This window comes from Patagioenas fasciata, chromosome 15 (genome assembly GCF_037038585.1).
Source record: "Patagioenas fasciata isolate bPatFas1 chromosome 15, bPatFas1.hap1, whole genome shotgun sequence".
In the NCBI taxonomy this organism is placed as follows: domain Eukaryota; kingdom Metazoa; phylum Chordata; class Aves; order Columbiformes; family Columbidae; genus Patagioenas; species Patagioenas fasciata.
In genome coordinates, this window is record NC_092534.1 from 15,023,214 (window position 1) to 15,039,587 (window position 16,374).

Sequence of the window (16,374 nt, forward strand, 5' to 3'; positions counted from 1 at the left end):
AACTCTGTGGTATAAGTGGCTTGTGCAGAGAGATCTCTTGCCCCCAGCGAGGTCTCTCAGCTCCTCATCTTTGGGTTGTTTGAACTGGAGGTGAAGTGTGTTGGATCATTGGGCTTCAAAAGAAAGCAAAATTGGCTGCTGTTCTGCTGCTCTCCTGCAGAAAAATAGGAACTTCGCTTGGAGAAGGCTGGAGGGAGTTGAGGTCTTATATCTTGTGCGCTTGTACATCTTGTACTTGTTCACATACTCTGTGGCTGTGGGCTCTCTGACGTGTGTCTTAATGCTATTTGTGAACGATAAGATTTCCTTTTAGCTATGTTGATAATACTCAAGTGAAAATCCTGTCCTAGTCAAAAGCTATTAAGGTTGATGTTATATTTCAGAACATCAGCAGAAATATGTTTATTTGGTCCTAATGCGTTAAATAGTCAATTTTATCATTTTTTTCTCTCTTTATTTATAAAATGCATTAGTGAGGACAGTGTAAAGTCCTATGTCTGTATACTGTCTAGTGACCTGCTATCCAGACTATTTATGTACTTACTGGTTTCTGAGATGTCATCCCAAGAGAGTATGGTCATATTTTTTACTTTTAAGACTAAAAATTGTTTTGTTCCATTTAAAAAGAAATGAAAAGCCTTTCCCACTGAATCAGACTATAATCTTTGGGAAAGTCATTGTGTCTGAGGGGCTCTGCATGCGGTCTGTTAATGTGATGTACACCTGGGTTGTGTTATGCAGTGAGAAGCTGTTATTGCCTGAATGCTGAGGTGTTGAACTCACAGCTCTGATTCACAGCCATCAAAACAAGCTGACATGTCCAAGTCCACTGAAGTTAATGAACCAATGTAATTAGTTTTGGGTCAGGGTAAGAGGCCAAACCTTTGGCTGCAGAGAGAACGGTGGAAGCTCAACCAGAGTGTTTTTTGTCTCCATGAAACAGGTGAAGACTGGGCACACCTGAAAAACCACACAAGGGTCCCATCTGCATCTTTAGACAGTCCAGTACTTCTAGAACTTTCCTGTTGGCTTTTGGAAATGCTAAGATAGGCTGGGGAAAGGAACAGGGAGCCAATGCTGCGGGAACAGGTGTGTTGCACAAGGTGTGTTTCTTGGCTGGGGTGGTTGGCGTGTCCATATTTGAAGACCTGGGAACCGTGCTTTCCTCAGCGGCACCCAGGAAGGCGAAGCGCTGCGTGTGTTTTGGGGTTATTTTGGACGGAAAGGTGCTGGTATGGGAGCAGACGCCGTCTTTTAATGCTGGGTGTGGGACGCCCAGCCTCTGCAACACCCACCATGTGCCCAGGCGCCATATTACAGCACGAGTGGTGCTGGCGGTGAAGCACAGGTGACCCCCGTGCGCTGGGACAGTGGGGGGGGCACGAACGACAACCCGGCGTGGCGGGGTCGCCGCCGTCCCGCCCCGGAGCCCACCTGAACCGCGGGGCCGGGGCCGCCCGGAGGGGCCGGGGCGGAGCGCGGCGGCGCCAATGGGAGCGGGCGGGCGGTGCCGGGCGCGGGGGCGGCGGAGCCTCTCGGCGAACAAAGAGGGAGCGAGCGCGGCGGGAGGAGGTGGGGGGTGCCGGCCATGCGGGGCCGCCAGCCGGGGAGCGGGTGAGGAAGGAGGGAGGCAGCGGGGCGAGCGGCGCTCCATGGCTGGCGGGTCGGGGTGAGGCGAGGCAGCCATGGCGGGTGTGAGCTACTCGCCGCCCTGGTGGGTGAGCCTGCTGCACCGGCTGCCGCACATCAGCCTGCGCTGGGAGCTCACCGCCGCCGACTTCCGACCGCACGACGCCGAGTACCAGCAGGTGGGTCCCCGCAGGGGGTCTGTGTGGATGGGGGGGCCGTGTCCTGCGTGGGGACGCGCGGGTGGGCGGGGGGTGTTTGTGCCCCGCAGGTTGTGCGGGGCGGGGGGCTCAGCCCGCCCGGGGGTGAAGCGGGGGGGACCCAGCCGGCTGGGGCTCCTCGGGTGGGTGTCTGGGGGACATGCCTTCCCTGTGCTGTGTGTCCACCCCACGAGGGGCAGTGCGGGACGCCGGTCTTGCTGGCTTGGGACAGGAGGTCATCACCCCCCGGGAGGGTGAGCAGGAACCCCAGACTGCTTTTAGTTTGGTGGAAGGCCGAGTTCTTGGGAGAAGGTAAAATGGTCCCCTGGGAGGGGAGGCAGGAGGCAGCCCTGGCCAAGTGCCCTCGCCGGGTCCCTGCGCTGTCCCAGCCTGATGCCCCTGCCTGCGCATTGCTGGGGTGACTGTGCTGCCCTGGACCTGCTCGTCCATCCCGCCAGCCCCGCATCGCCGTGACCTGCAGAGAGCCCAGCGGTGCCTTCCCGAAACCAACCAACTGCCTGCTGCAAAACAGATGACTTAACGCATGAGAGCAGCGTTAGCATCAAGTGCACGGGAAGATGCTCGCAGGATGCTTGTGGGTCACTTTTTGGTTTTTTTTAAATGCTGCTTAGCCTGTATCCTGGGCTCAGTTGGCTAGGCAGGTAATTAAAATGATTGTGGAGTGGATCTGTGTGCTCTAACATCTGTGTTCTCTGTTGTCATCTTGGAACAGAGCTGCAGTGACTCTGCTGCCTTGTTTTGCCACGGTCTCTGGTTTTGAAAACACCATTTTGCTTTTCTGAACATACTTGCAGTGTCCTATATATGCAGCATCCTATCATGCACACAGGCAGAAAGGCCAGGGCATCTAAATGATTCTTGTTTGCCCTAGAAATAAAATATATTACAAATATTTTAGAAAGCAGTAGGTTTTATGGTTTTGTTTTAAACATATGAACAGATCTGTGGGCTGAAACTAGAGCAAAATGTGAGAAATGTAATTTAAGAGCAATGGGTAGATACAAAGAGACACCTTTAAATCAGTAAATAAACCAGACTTTTGACCTAACTTTGGTATTTGGGGCTCCAATTTGTTAATTTGTTTTAGTTCCCTTGGCTTAGCAGAGTTCAAGATGGCCACACACAGATGTAACGCTGCACAGCAGCTTAACTGCATTTCCGTGACCTCAGAGGGCAGCTGCCTTTAAACCAAGGGATATGAGATGCTGAAGATCAGAAGTTAAGAGTTCATGGAAGGATGTTCTTCGGACTGCGTTATCATGAAACAAGCACTCATTGACCTTTGAATAGACAGCAGATGTACCGTTTTTCACTTAAATTGCTTAAAAGCATTCCTTGCAACAACCTGGGGTTGTGTTCATTTGTCACTTAATTTTGCTACTGTAATCATATTCTGATTTAAAGCCTTGTGCTGTTCTCCTGTGTAGCTGCCTCCCCTCCATTGGTGATATTAAGGATTTCTTGCACAGTAGTAGATAGCCTTTTAACATTGGCTTGCAAGAAAACGTTTTATCAAATCCAAAAACTGAGTGTCTGGATTACTTAAGCATCTGCTGTTGAGAGAATGATTGGAGTAGCAGCAGCTTTGCTGGTTTTGGCGCTGGTGAGGGGCAGCAAACGGGCTCCGGTACCGCAGCCCCTGATATTGGTGTCGCTGGTTATATAATGAAGCTGCTGTGGCTCTGCAAGTTCACTGTGGAGTTCGCAGCCATGCCGATTAATTCTAATGCAATGAAACAAGGCAACTTAATCCAGGAGTGGGAACTGTAGTGCTAAACGCTCTCTCATGCTTTAAATTGTTCTGAAGTGGATTTTTTGGTTTGAATTCTAGCTTTTTCTGGTAGGTTTGTTATGAATCTGCATCCCTTGCTCTGTTTGCAGCCTGTGCTGGCATAGCCCTCCCTTTTCTTTAAGAACATTTGTATTTAGCTTGAGATCATACACATCCTGAAAATAGGAAAGTGCATTTCTTTAAAATTTAAATTCCACATATTTTTCTTTTCTTTGTAGGTCTCATTGGCACAAATTGTATGTATTTTTGTTTTCTGTTCCGTTAGTGGTTGATATCCTGATTCCTAAGTATAAACTGTTAAACTGCATGTTGCATTTGAGTTCTCCAGTGGCTGAAGAGAGGTTGGTGGGGGATGCTGGCTGGGACTTTATGGGGATGGGAAGGGACAGAGTGTTGCTAGCTGGAGTAAGGAAGGATTACCTTTACTAAACTGAAAACACCTTTAAGTTTGCATGACTTCAACTCATCAGGTAGCTAGACTGTCATCAACAGACATACAACAGGGCTCGGTGTCTCTTCTCGTTCTGATTTGTTATGAAGAAGGAAACAACGTGTCCTTTCTGATGCTTCACTCCTCTTCTAGAAAAGATTTCCCAAGCCATGCCCAAAGGAAAATGGTCCTTTCCTTATAAAGCTGTTTTCTTTAGGAACCTCTTAGTGAAGAGCTACCTGTGTTTTGTTCTTGTGTTTTGATGATCGGCTTTGAACCTGCGCGTCAAGTGAACGTCGCGCTTGAACCAAAAGTGAAACGCAGTGGCTTGGGTTTGAGTGTCGCCGTGTCACTGGTTGCTGGGCCACGTGTTCCTGCAGGCGAGGAGGCTGCTGATCTAACGGGTTTCCCACCTCTACCCAGCGAGGATTACTGTAATGCACAAGCCACTATTCCACTGAAGCAGCAGACAAGCTATTGTCTCCCAAAACCTCTCTGAAGCACGTGTAGCTTGTAGGTTAGCAAATCCTGCCAGTCTTTGAGGTCTAGGTCTTTGTCGTGTCTTCTGGGATGCTGGTTGATGGGGAATATCTAGAAGGACGTTGATCTAATGGCTAGTTATGCCATTCTGTCCCATGCAGTCCCTTTTTAGGGAGCAGCAGGGACACCCGCTGTGCACCGGGCTGTCTCAAGGCGACCGTTTCCATTGTGTACCAACTTACAGGGACTTCCTCCCTTTGTCTGAGAGCGTGAGAAACACGGCAATATTGTTGCCGAGGGCTGCGATCAATGCAGCTGCATTTTGGCTGCGTACCTTCTTCACCTGAGTCGGTCTCTAAAATGCTCTCTCTCGGTATTACTTACGATTTGTCTTCTCCCACAGTGTATCTCGTTGCATGAGGTTAGAACAGTGTCTGTGAATGTGAAAGAGCAGAACAGGTCCTTTCTCTCTGGACTAGCTTGTTTAAAAATGTATGTGTGTCCTTCAGATGATCCACTTCCGCCATGGCAAGCTGTGGACTGCGGTACAACTGGTTGTTTTGTTTTTCTGGGGGAATGTAGGTGAGATTCAATGTAGAACAAGCTGGGGTTGTGATCCCCTTTTTGCAGGGGTTTGGTGTGCTGGTGAGTCCTGCCAGAGCTGCCTTTGTGCGCTGCTTGCAGGACTTGCTCCATAGAGTCATCCCTATAGAGGATCTTATCAGACCAATTCTTTCCCTAATCCTCCCATGAATCATTGGGGTTTGAAGATATCTTGATACGATCAGTTTTGTTCTGGCTGTATTCTCATCTGAGTCATACTGCAGTGCTCTGCAAAGCCTTTTCATTGTGTAGTGAGTCACAAACTCCAGAGTGAAGGGAATGTAAAAATGGAGCAAAGCTCGTGTTCCTTCTGAGAGCATCATGCTGGTTCCAGTTCTGGTCACTGCATGGTTTGCTGCTGGACAAATGATGATGGTCTTGCTAGTACTGTCCACTTTCTGATTCAGTTAATCAGCCTGTAAGAGAGTCCTGAGACCGATGTTGTCACTAGTTTAATCTATTTAATAACGTAAGTACTTCTGTTTGTGATTCAGTTAGTTGCATGGCATTGAATTTGCTTTGTTTCTCAGGCTAGATTTGGTTAAGAGCCTTGAGGTGACATACTGGAAAGAAGTAGGAAAGCTGAATAGCTTTTTAATACAGTACGACAACAGGTGATGGGATATATGACTGAGACAGTGTGTCTTTGGTACTGACAGAAAAGGAGCCTACTCCACTTTATTGTAGCTCTTGAGTCTCCCTGTGTGCTGAGAAGTGTACTATAAACAGTGAAGAAGAAAAGAGGCTATAAAAGCCAAGCTACAGAGTACTTTGACTTGAATTTCTGCTCTTTCTTAATTGCTGGAAGTGGCAATGAAGAGCTGAATCTGTGGATGGGTTATGTGTGAATCAAGCTGGAATAAACAAAAATTCTCCAGTGTCTTTGGAACTTGTTCCTTGTGCCGCTCTTGTGCTGTTTCTGCAAGAGTCAAAGCAAATGGACAGATAGGAGGTGCGATGGTGGATATATGTGCTTTGGGAAAAGGCTGGATGATTGATTCACATCAGTTAAGATGCACAACCACGCTAAGAAGAGGGGTACGCTCTAGTCCTTGGTTTTGAGATGATCTCTTTAGCGTTATCACCCAGGAGTCTCCTTTCATACATCTGTCAGTGGTTTTGTGTTGTAATATTCTTTTTCTACTAATCTAAGGGTACTGAGGGGGAATCAGCAGTGAAAGGTGCTCTGTAAGGATACTGAGGGGAAATCAGCAGTGAAAGGTGCTCTGTAAGCCCAACCATGTTTCCCTTTTCTTGGCTTGCAAACTCCAGGCATGTGTGCTTGAACCTGTAGGCAAAGGTTCAGCAGGGAATTGATTCAGTCAGGTACTTTTTGGCTCTGCGAGGCTGTTTCCCTATACATAACAGCTAATGTCATCTTTGGAAGTATTTCTTGGCTGGAGCCTAAACTGCCAAAAAACTTGGATTAGAGAGATTGTTTTAGAACTTCCTCTACTGTACTGGCATCTTATTTCAATTCTGAAAGCAAGAGCCTTTCCATAAATTGGAAACATGTGTATTAGTAAAGCTGGATGACGTGTTTTTTGTCTACTTGGCTTGGAGTCAGAGGGCAATGTGCCTTTCTTTAAGGGGTTAGACTGAAGGTTTCTTTCAAGAATAGATGGACCACTTCCAAGATCTGATCGGCTCTCCTGCTGTAGCACTGGTTTGCTTGTATTTCCAGAAAGGTTAGTTGACCCTGGTTAGTAGAATCCAATGTTTTCTAATTAAATTAGAGTTGCATTTAGGTGTTTAACAACTGATGGTAAATTCCCTCTTCCCTTTACTCATCAGTCTCAGCTGCATGAGTAACCATGCAGTAATATCTCTTACCAGCAAATTGTTGCTGTAGTCTGACTCCTTGATCTGGAAGAGCCTTTACTAGGGAACTGCAGCATAATGAAAAATATAGAATCAAGACAATTTTTGATGGCTGAGTTTTACCAAAGTTAGACATACAACGGTTTCTGCTGATACAACATCCAGTCGTGCAGCAGCTTATGGAATACAGACAAGAAAAAAAGTCAACCTTTTCCAGCTTTCTGTCCGCAGCCTTACTATTTGCTGACCCGTGCTGTGCTGCTACGTTTTCAGATGGTCTACTGAGAACCGACAGTTTCTGGAAACCCTGACTGTAGATTGCTTTAGTCAAAAGAAGTAACTGTTGTGCATGTATGGTTTTAGCAGGCCCAAGTACACACAGAGGGGTAAAAGGTGACTTGGAGAAATGTGAAACACGTGTGGGGGGAAGGAGATGGCGAGTGTGCAAGCATGTAAACCAGGCTCGCTCCTTCTAGGCAGAATCCTAAGTATTAATCCTTTGCCAGGCCTGGTGAGCTTCCCAGTCTTAGGAGACCTCTGTGCAGCACGTGGTGCTCTGAAGGTATCATGCTTGTTGTAGCTGGAATAGTAGAACCAGGCTTAAAAGCGTTAGTCTGGGCAGGTGGTGGCCAGCTGCTGGCACCTCGGTGCTTCTGCACCAGGACAACATTTGTCCTCTTGAAAAATCCTTGATTTTTTTTTCTTTTTCTACGTGAGCATAACAGCTTATGTCTCTTGGTCTGGATTTAAGTACTTATGAAGTAAATATTGAGTAATGCATCCGCTTCCTCTGAGCGCTGCGTGCATATTGCCCTTGCCTGCATGCACACGAGTATTTATCGGCTGGGAGGAGCTGACATCCAAGAATCTTGTATTTTGGGTTTGCTTGAGAAAAAGGGAGTCTAAGCAGGAACTGCAAATGCAGATGAGGGTCTGTAACCTTCAGTTGGCCACCAAAAGGCTGTAGCTACTTAGGAGGCTTATCTTGGTGTCCAGCTGCAAAGCTGATCACTAGCGTTCTGGAGAAAGGACTAAACAGAATCAGTTGAGTTTTACCATCTCTTCCTTTTTTTCCCTCAATTCCTAATACCTTTTTGAACAGAGGAAAAGCCATACTCTTCAGATTAACAAAAAGCCTTTGTTTAAATGTTGATGCAATAAAACAAGCGTTGCTTCAAGCAGATGTTGGTGTGGATTTTTAGTGCTCCTTATTTTTCATTATTAGGGAAAGGGAGAAATTCTCATGCAGAAGCATTAGGGATGACTCTGGAGATTAAGGGTGGGAAGTCAGGTGCTTTCCTCTGACTTAATCCCAAGGCTTTGAGTGTGGATTAAGAAGCTGTACCACAAGTCTGCTTGATCTCTTACTTTTATTTTTGGGATTAGATTTATTTTTGAACCTGTAAACAAAAATCTGTCTATTGAGAATGAGATAGACAAAATGCATGGGTCTTTGTCACATCAGGTTTCTCGACACAGGGGTGTTTAGAACAGTTGGAGGGACAAGCACCCTCCAATCCCTTGGCATATATATGTTTTATTTTTCCTCTTCTAGGGCAAGAATTCCCCTCATTCCCCCCACTAGCGCTCTTACTGAGTCCAGAATCAATGGTTTGTGCTGTTTGTACTCATGGTGTAAGACACTATTGTGACAGAGCTTTTCCTGGTCAGCTTTCTGACTCCTTTCTGGGGACTCTTCTGTACCCAGAAGGATCAGTATGCTGCAGACTAAGCAATGGTAAATGTTTCTTCTTAAGTCATTCTTGCATGCTCTTTGATGTGAAGTGAATATGCTTGGGTGGCTGCAAGCAAGCACTGAGTAAGATGGTGCTCACTCTTAATTTCCTTGAGGTGGAGGAGAGTCAGCATCTCGTTTGCAGCTACCCTCTGGATGACTGGCAGTTCTCCCTTTGGTTCTGTTTTATCTTTTAGTAGTAAACTCTCCGCCACTTATGTTGAGATTTCCCATTCCCCTTGAGTGGGCAGGAGAACTTGGCTTGGGTTCAACTGACTGCAATTCCCATAGCTGGGAGAAGGGACATGATGTCTGGGAGTTTATTTGCTCTGAGATTCAGACTAGACTTGAGTAACTCAGGATTACCTTCTGTACTAAACTTTAATTCTCACTTTTGAGACATGGATAAGACTCCAAATTCTTGGGAATGTATTGATGTATGCTGGAGAGTTCTCTCTAATAATAATAATAAAACCCCAAACCCAACACTGGGTAACCCTGCTCCTCTCTGAACAAGGCTGTCTGCACTTTCTGGGTATGTCATCCTATAGTGTGCTTTCACACTGCTTGCTAAGGCTTTCATCTCAAACTTGTCCTTTTTTTTTTTAAAGATTTCTGGGTAATGAACCACTTGTAGTTTTGAGTCCGATCTTGTAATTGTGAGGTTTAAGGTTTGGTGAGCCACAAATGTGCGTGTTCTTGCAAAGGAGTCATTTGTGTGCTTCAGGCTGCAAAGCTTTTCTCTTGCCAAGAAGAAAAAGAAGTAGGTTAGCGTGCAATACATGGTCACAGCAGTTGGTGTAACTCAGTCACGATACTCGTACCAATTCCCGTCTCTAAGCGCTTGGATATGAGGGTAACGTTTATAATTGTGCTTTCACATGGTTATCAAGTTGCTTGCTACAGCAGATGTAATGTGCCAAGCTTCCTTTAAGTTATTATTTTAACAAATGAGCATTTTTTGGTCAATAATAAGAGCGGCATTGAAAGCAGCTGGGGAAAGGACTGACACCCCCTTCGCCCTCACTCAAACTGGAGTTGCACCCTCAGATTGTGATTTCTGCAGTCACTGCTAAATGCTTTTTCTGGCTGATATATCTCAGAATGGTGCCACACGTGCATATGCATGAAAAGTCTTTTGTAGTGTGAAATTAGGGATGAAAGATATTGCTAATCAGTCCTAACAATGCTGGACTTATTCCTGGACAAGGGGAAATGGGAATGTGGGGAATGGATGTTTCACAAATGTATAACACATCCAGCCACGTTGTTATGCCAGTGTTGGTGTCTGTGCATGGACACCCTTTTCAGTCTATAAAATGCTGCTGCTCATGCAGAGAATTTAAACAAGGCTTCTATTCAACACTGAGATTCAAAATAACACCAAAATCCAAATGGAGGCACTTCAGATGCTTAATAGTGTCTGTTACAAGGAGGATTCAGTGCGGCAGATGATGTAATGCTCCTTCAGATAAGGCCCAAGCTGGGGGAGAAGAGAGAGGAAAGAGAATGTCAGTGAAGGAACCAGTAAGAGTATTGGTAATGGCAGCAAAACTGTCCATAGGGTCTTAATTAGCAAACCTGAATAATCCCAGAGTTGATTGAGTTACGACTGTACGTGTGGAAAAAAATGAAGCACTGCTTGGTGCTGTGTGTTTTCTCTGCTAGTTATAATGGCTGTGGCGTTGAATAGTAGATTTCTGAATAACGCGGTGGGCAGAGGATGACCTCGTGATACTTTGTGCTCTTTCCTTTGGATAAGCTTCCTTGCAGTTTAACACTGTGCTCAGGTTCCTGTAGCTGATACACTGGTAATTTTGATACTTGTTATAGCAGGTAAGGTTTCTTCAGTCTGCTGGAGAGACTCTGTTGCATTGCTGAAATTTCGATGCTTTGCATCTGGGTTGTGCCTGTAGCCTTGCTATTTAAGTGCCAGTCGTAACGCGTGATGTTACTGTTCCGAGGCCTCTGGCAGTTGCTTTCCTTCCCCCATAAAAATATGTTTAGCATGTATTTATTTCCTTCGCTTTAGGAATAGTCCTTCCTCATGTTGCTTCCTTGCTGCAGGTGCCTCTGTAGCATCTTCCCGGACAGTAGTGATTGGAGGGGTGGCATGCAATTGTTGCCTTGTATATGGCCTCCCCCCATCCCCTTTCTCTCTTGTTTTACAGCGTTCACTCCAGGAAATGCTGAGAAAGTCGAGAGTAATGGAATTCATGAAATTCAAGCTGTGCTTCAATGAAAACGTGTTTTCAATTTCTGCCTCCTCGGGAGCCTGGGACTGAACTGTAATTGTTGGCGCTGGGTGGGGGCTGGGGCTGGGGATGAATGAGAGCGGTGCAGTCGGCGCTCTGCGCAGCCCCTCGCCCGCATCTCGCCGCTTCCCGCCATTCAAAGGCCGGTGTGTGTGCTTTGTGGCCACTTCAGGAAGCGTTTTTTGTATTCAGCTGTCCAAAAGGCGTTTTCCTGCTGGGTTCGATCTGCCTGTTGGGGTCTGAATGACAGTGACGTGATGGGGGAAGCGTCGGCTGGGGGTGGTTTATTCCCCCTCTCTGCTCCTGATCCCGCTCACGCTGTCCTTTGAATGTCCTGCTGCCCATTAAGAGTGAGAATTATAATGGTGACTCAAAAGCCTTTGATAAAACTCATTAATTCATTCCTCCTTTAATTAGACACCCAGCCATGGGCTTATAATTATCGGAGCCTAGGAACGTTTGCAGCTGTAATAAGCTGTGCTGCATCAATTGCAGAAATGATGGATTTTTTGGCAAATGCAGATGTGATTTGGTTTGGGTTTTTTTGGTGAGGAACGTGTAAGGGCAGAGAAATGAAGGAAGGAGCCGCGGGTGTGTAGGGGCTGATTGTTGGCTAATCTTGCCTACCGGTGTTGAACTAAGAGGAAGGGTGGAGTTGTCCTGCTTAAAAATGTGTTTGTTTTCTTTCTTTTCTTCCTTGGGAGGTGTAATAATGTCGCTTCCAAGGAGACACAGGAGGAAGTAGAATCTGATGAAAACTTATGCAAACTTCTCTTCTTAAAACTTTAGCATCTGGGGGAATTTTGAAATAAGAGTGTAACAGGAGCAGCTGAAGGCTTCACAAACGGTGCCCATTCTGCTGTTTAGGCATTCAGGCATGGCCAAGTGTTTTACAACAAAAAGTACCAGGTACTTTTGAGTCTTCTGGGGAAGAAAATAAATAGTCAACTTCCACTATTTTGTAATCTCTTCTTGTTTCTTAAACAAGAAAGAGGGTAAGTTACAGAACTGATTTGTGTGGCTGACCTCTGGCAACAGATGGCTGAGGTCTTAGGAGAAGTTTGTGTTACTTCTGGTATCTTTGAAATACTTGTGCTTCCTCTGTGCCTTTTAGTATTCCAAAATGTGACCAAAATGTGAGGTTTTTTTTCCCAGAAAGAGTACTATAGGGAAGGCTGAGAGGACTTTAGGGAAGGACTTGTTATTTCTACCCCATTGCAACTGTACTTGTAGTTACAAACACTGTGAATGCAATGGTAGACCCTGAAAACACAATCTCCACTTAACTTTGGACTGACAGGCTGTCAAGCACAAACAATACTGAAAGGCACAGACCTAGGGAAAGACTGGGGATGGAGATATCTGTCCCAGCCCATGGGCAGCCAGCTATGATTAAAAGAAGAGTTGTTTTTTTTGTCTTAGGGTTTGAACTTGAGTTAAGGTTAGACTGAACACCTTGGACGTGAGTAAATGGGAGCTATTGCACAAGACTAGATTAGATGTACTTCTAGTCAATTGCAAATATTAATGTTCATGCTTCCTTAAGAGGGAAACTGTTTCACTTGTAGTAGGTGGCAGGAAAAAAATGGACCAGCTGTATTTTGGGTCTTTTTCTGTCTGGATTTAGTGGAAAGCACAGATAGCGCATCCAGTGACGATGGCGTGATTTGCTTGACACTTCTGCTGTAGCTAAACAGAAGTCTTTACTTTGGATGAGAGTGCTATTTTAAAAACACTGTACAATGCTTCCTCTGTGCCTTTTAGCATTCCGAAATGTGACCAATGTTTTTTGTTTGTCCTTCTCGTCCTGCCCCCACGCAGACTGGGTTATAGTGGATTTATAAGATGGAATAGTGCATAGAGCTTCAGTAGGACAGGGTTTCATCCCTGGTCAGTGAGGTCATGTTGCATCACTGGTCGTTCCTTATATATGTATATAAATTCTTATAGGTTGGATAACAGATGTTGAATCAACCTGAGTAGACAAGTTAGTGGATGCAACAAATGTACAGGGTTAAACCAGCCTTTCATTCCAATAAGTACAACCAAGTAAAGATCCTGGTAAAGTTCTCGGTTGGTCTTGGAGTCCGCGTTCTAGGGCAGGTTGAGGCTCTAACAGGCTGACCAGGGAGCTTCTTGATCACTACATGGATTTTTTCCAGCTTTTTCAGCTTGACCTGCTGCAAGTTAAAATCTCTTCAAACACAAGTTCCTCAAAAGCGTTTAAAATGCTTTCATACTAAAGGGTAAACCAAAGGCAATGTATAAAGAATATGTCCGGTCTTGTTGACAAGATTCTCCATGTGGACGAGCAGTACGCTGGGACGTGCTCCCAATGCCTGTGTGCTAGCAGGCGGCTCTTGGAGAAGCTGTGTGAGTGATAGTAGATGCTGGGAGCGTTCTGCTGAGGTGTAAATAACAAGGTTGGACAGTTTACGCTAGCTCTGCTGTTTTTATTAGCGCAGCTTAGCTTTCGCCTCGGGTGATGTGGAGGTTGTGGGAGAAGGAGGAAGGGACAAGCTGTGAACTCTCCTCCTCTGCCAGCAGATGATGATCAGAAGGTATGGGGATCTTGTTACCCTAATCCCCCCTTGGTGTGTTAATTCTTCTTGTCTGTGTACTTGTATCTTAAGTCTGAAATACTGAGCCAACTGCTTTCTGGGTCACATGTGTCTCACTTCAGTGCCCTTTCGACATTTGTAGTGTTTCTGTGGACATTTTTGCAGCTGTTAAAATTCAATTGTCTGCTATAGTATTTCATTGCTGTTAATTTTGTTCTCAAGAAAATGTTGCTCTGTGAGACTGCTGCTCGTCTTATTACTGCACCTAAATACATTTAATAGCTGTTTACTGACTTCTGCGTCTTCTGCCTGTGATTGACCCACCTGTTAACGTGTTCCCAGGGCTGACGGGGCCTGCAGATCACTGTCTGGTGGGTACATCTGAATCATCTTCTGCTGAGGTCAGCTGCGGTTGGCATTGGGAGGAGATGTACCTCGTACCACACCAGTGGCATATCCAACAGGTGAAATGTAGTTCTGCAGGTATAACCTATGAGCAGGACTTTCAGCACTAATGTAGTTATTAGGTTTGGTTTACTTGTGCTGGCTTCAGTAAGAATGATCTCGATTACTTGATACAGCAAATAAAATATAGGGTTCCTGAGAAAGAACCAGTTTCAAGGACAGTATTTGAATGCTTATCAAGGTCTGAGTGTCTGTATTTCTTTTGCCTTCTGAAGTGAAATTTGCTGCTTGATGTCTGATGGGGTGAGCGCTGAGCTTCCTTTCCAAGACCTGTGCCTTCAGATGGGATCCACCAGCAGTTTGGTTCTTTACTTCATTCTCACAAACAGATACATCAGCACTTCTTTGATACTAAAACTAGTCCTACAAGACTTTTGTCCTTGGGGATGTATCCGACTAGCCTTTGACGTGTGGTTGCATTTTGACAAGTCACTGGTCACTTCTCATGGGAAAACAGATCCTGAGCTGAACTCGGATGTTGGTCAGCACGTGGTTTCTCCCATATGCTGTGAGCACAGATTAACTGTAAACAGGGCTGAGAACTTCTGGGAACTACAGTGTAGTCCTCAGATTTATTCTCATTGAGAGTTTTTTCTCTTAGAACAGGACACATGTGAAACAGAACTGCAGCGTTGTTCACGTGCTGCAGTATGGAAGTGTTATACAGCACAAAGCTTGATGTTAACTGCAAGCTATATATTCTTCTTGTAGTCACAGCATTAACTATGCTGAGATAGGAATCTTGTTCTTGGTGCAGCTGTGGTTTGGATTGTGCAATGGCTGTTTGGGTTCTCCTGCAGTTTTCCTGTATTGCCTGATCTAGATGAGTGTCCTGATAGATGAAGTCAGCGAGAGTTCAGAGGGATGCATCCATCCATACATCAACTGTGGTGGTGCTAGCCACTGCACGTGAGCATCGGTGCTGTACTCGGGTTGCTGGCTCCCTGTACAACCCTGGCTCTAAAGATCTAAACCTCTTCCAGTGCCTCTGAGTGGGGTCTGGGTAGGTAGTAAAGCATCTTGTTTGATTCCTAGCTGCTTGCAAGGAACAGGGTTTTTAGGCTATTTATGCTGCACTCTTAGCTGTCCTGTATTTAACTTCCAGGCAGCACCCAGATAACTCCCCATCGTTGTGCCCCTGGTAAACAGGCTTCCAAGTGGGGTTGTGCATTCCAGGCACGTACGCTGTCCTGCTCGGCGAGCTCGAGCTGGGTTAGTCATGCGACTCACCGAGCGCGTCAGATCTGAGACGGTCTGTCTCTCTTGCTTCTGCTCTCTGAGTCCTTGCTCTGTAAGAGACAGTAATCAACTAAAGGGCGGTTAGAGTTGTGGAGCTTGGTTATAGGATCTTGTCACTTCTTTTGCTCTGATCTTTGGACTAAAGAGATAATGTTTTGAGTGCAGAAAAAATTTCAGGGTCTTGGGAAAGTGGCTGGGATTGTACTGTTCAGCTGTAGGGCACTGTCTAGAATTAAATAGTGGGAGCCAGTGACAGAAAAATGGAACACCTGATTTTTAGGAGAAAACCAAGTGAAAACTTGATGTCATGCTATTCCTTGTGGTCAGAGTCTACCTCCAGAAGCCACTGTTAAAGCTCCTACTCATTACATGGGGATTGAAGTATCGTGTCTTCAAATGCATGCAAAAACCTGCTCCTATTCCTTCACTTATGCATTTTCCACCTGTGGGTACAATGCAGTGACAGTATAATCACTTCCATAGCAACCACCGTGTCATAAATGGGATTATGGTGCCTAATAAGGATGGAGGGCATGAAGAATTTAGGAAGTATCCCCTCATTAACGTGGGGCAAAGAAGGGTAAATTCAGTGACGTCTGTGCGGAGAGCAGTGTCCTTCCTGCTTGGCTGCTGCGTGGCACCTTGGGGCTGTGTCAGCAGGAGGAGGAAGGGCACACAGGCACGTGTGTGTAGCATGACTTGTGTCCTTAAACTAATGCAGTGAAGCCTTAAGAAGGTGAATCTGTGTTGTTAGTAAACCTTTCAGAGAGCCTGTTGCTGATGCCAAGGTGCAAGTGCGGCTGGCTGCCGTGTCTTGGGTGGCACGATTAAACCCTGAGGGCACCGGGGATGTATTGTAGCCATCTCTCTTCCCACCTTCCTTCTTTCCACTTCTCCATGAAAAGCACCCTTACCCCCCAGTCTGGAGAGAGTAAGGTTTGTCTGCTACAAAGTACTGCATTTTTTCCCCACTAGTGCTGTCTGTAGAGTTAAATTCAAATACTTTCTCAATACGCGTTCAAGCTTGCTTCCTCTTTTTAGTAAAAACTTGAGCTGTCTGTTTTATTGTTAAAGACGATGGAAAGAACCAGCAAAATCAAAAGCTTCTCTCTTTAGCTCCTTCTGCAATGAAGACTAACGGTGTCT

General features: G+C 45.7%; 1 protein-coding gene across 4 annotated transcripts in view; it reads left to right on the plus strand.

Annotated features, from left to right (window-relative positions):
- The first annotated feature begins 1,574 nt into the window (after window positions 1–1,574).
- TTYH3 (tweety family member 3) overlaps window positions 1,575–16,374 on the plus strand; it is a 77,001-nt gene continuing 62,201 nt past the window's right edge. For 2 of the 4 annotated variants that reach the window (XR_011741421.1, XM_065850977.2), the window contains exon 1: window positions 1,577–1,808. Coding sequence is in view for 3 of the 4 variants with exons in the window: in XM_065850977.2 (XP_065707049.1) it covers window positions 1,686–1,808 (123 nt within the window). In the remaining variant the exon portion in view is untranslated. Of the gene's footprint in view, window positions 1,809–16,374 lie in introns of all 4 variants that reach the window. The other 2 variants (XM_065850979.2, XM_065850978.2) reach the window with 2 other exon arrangements.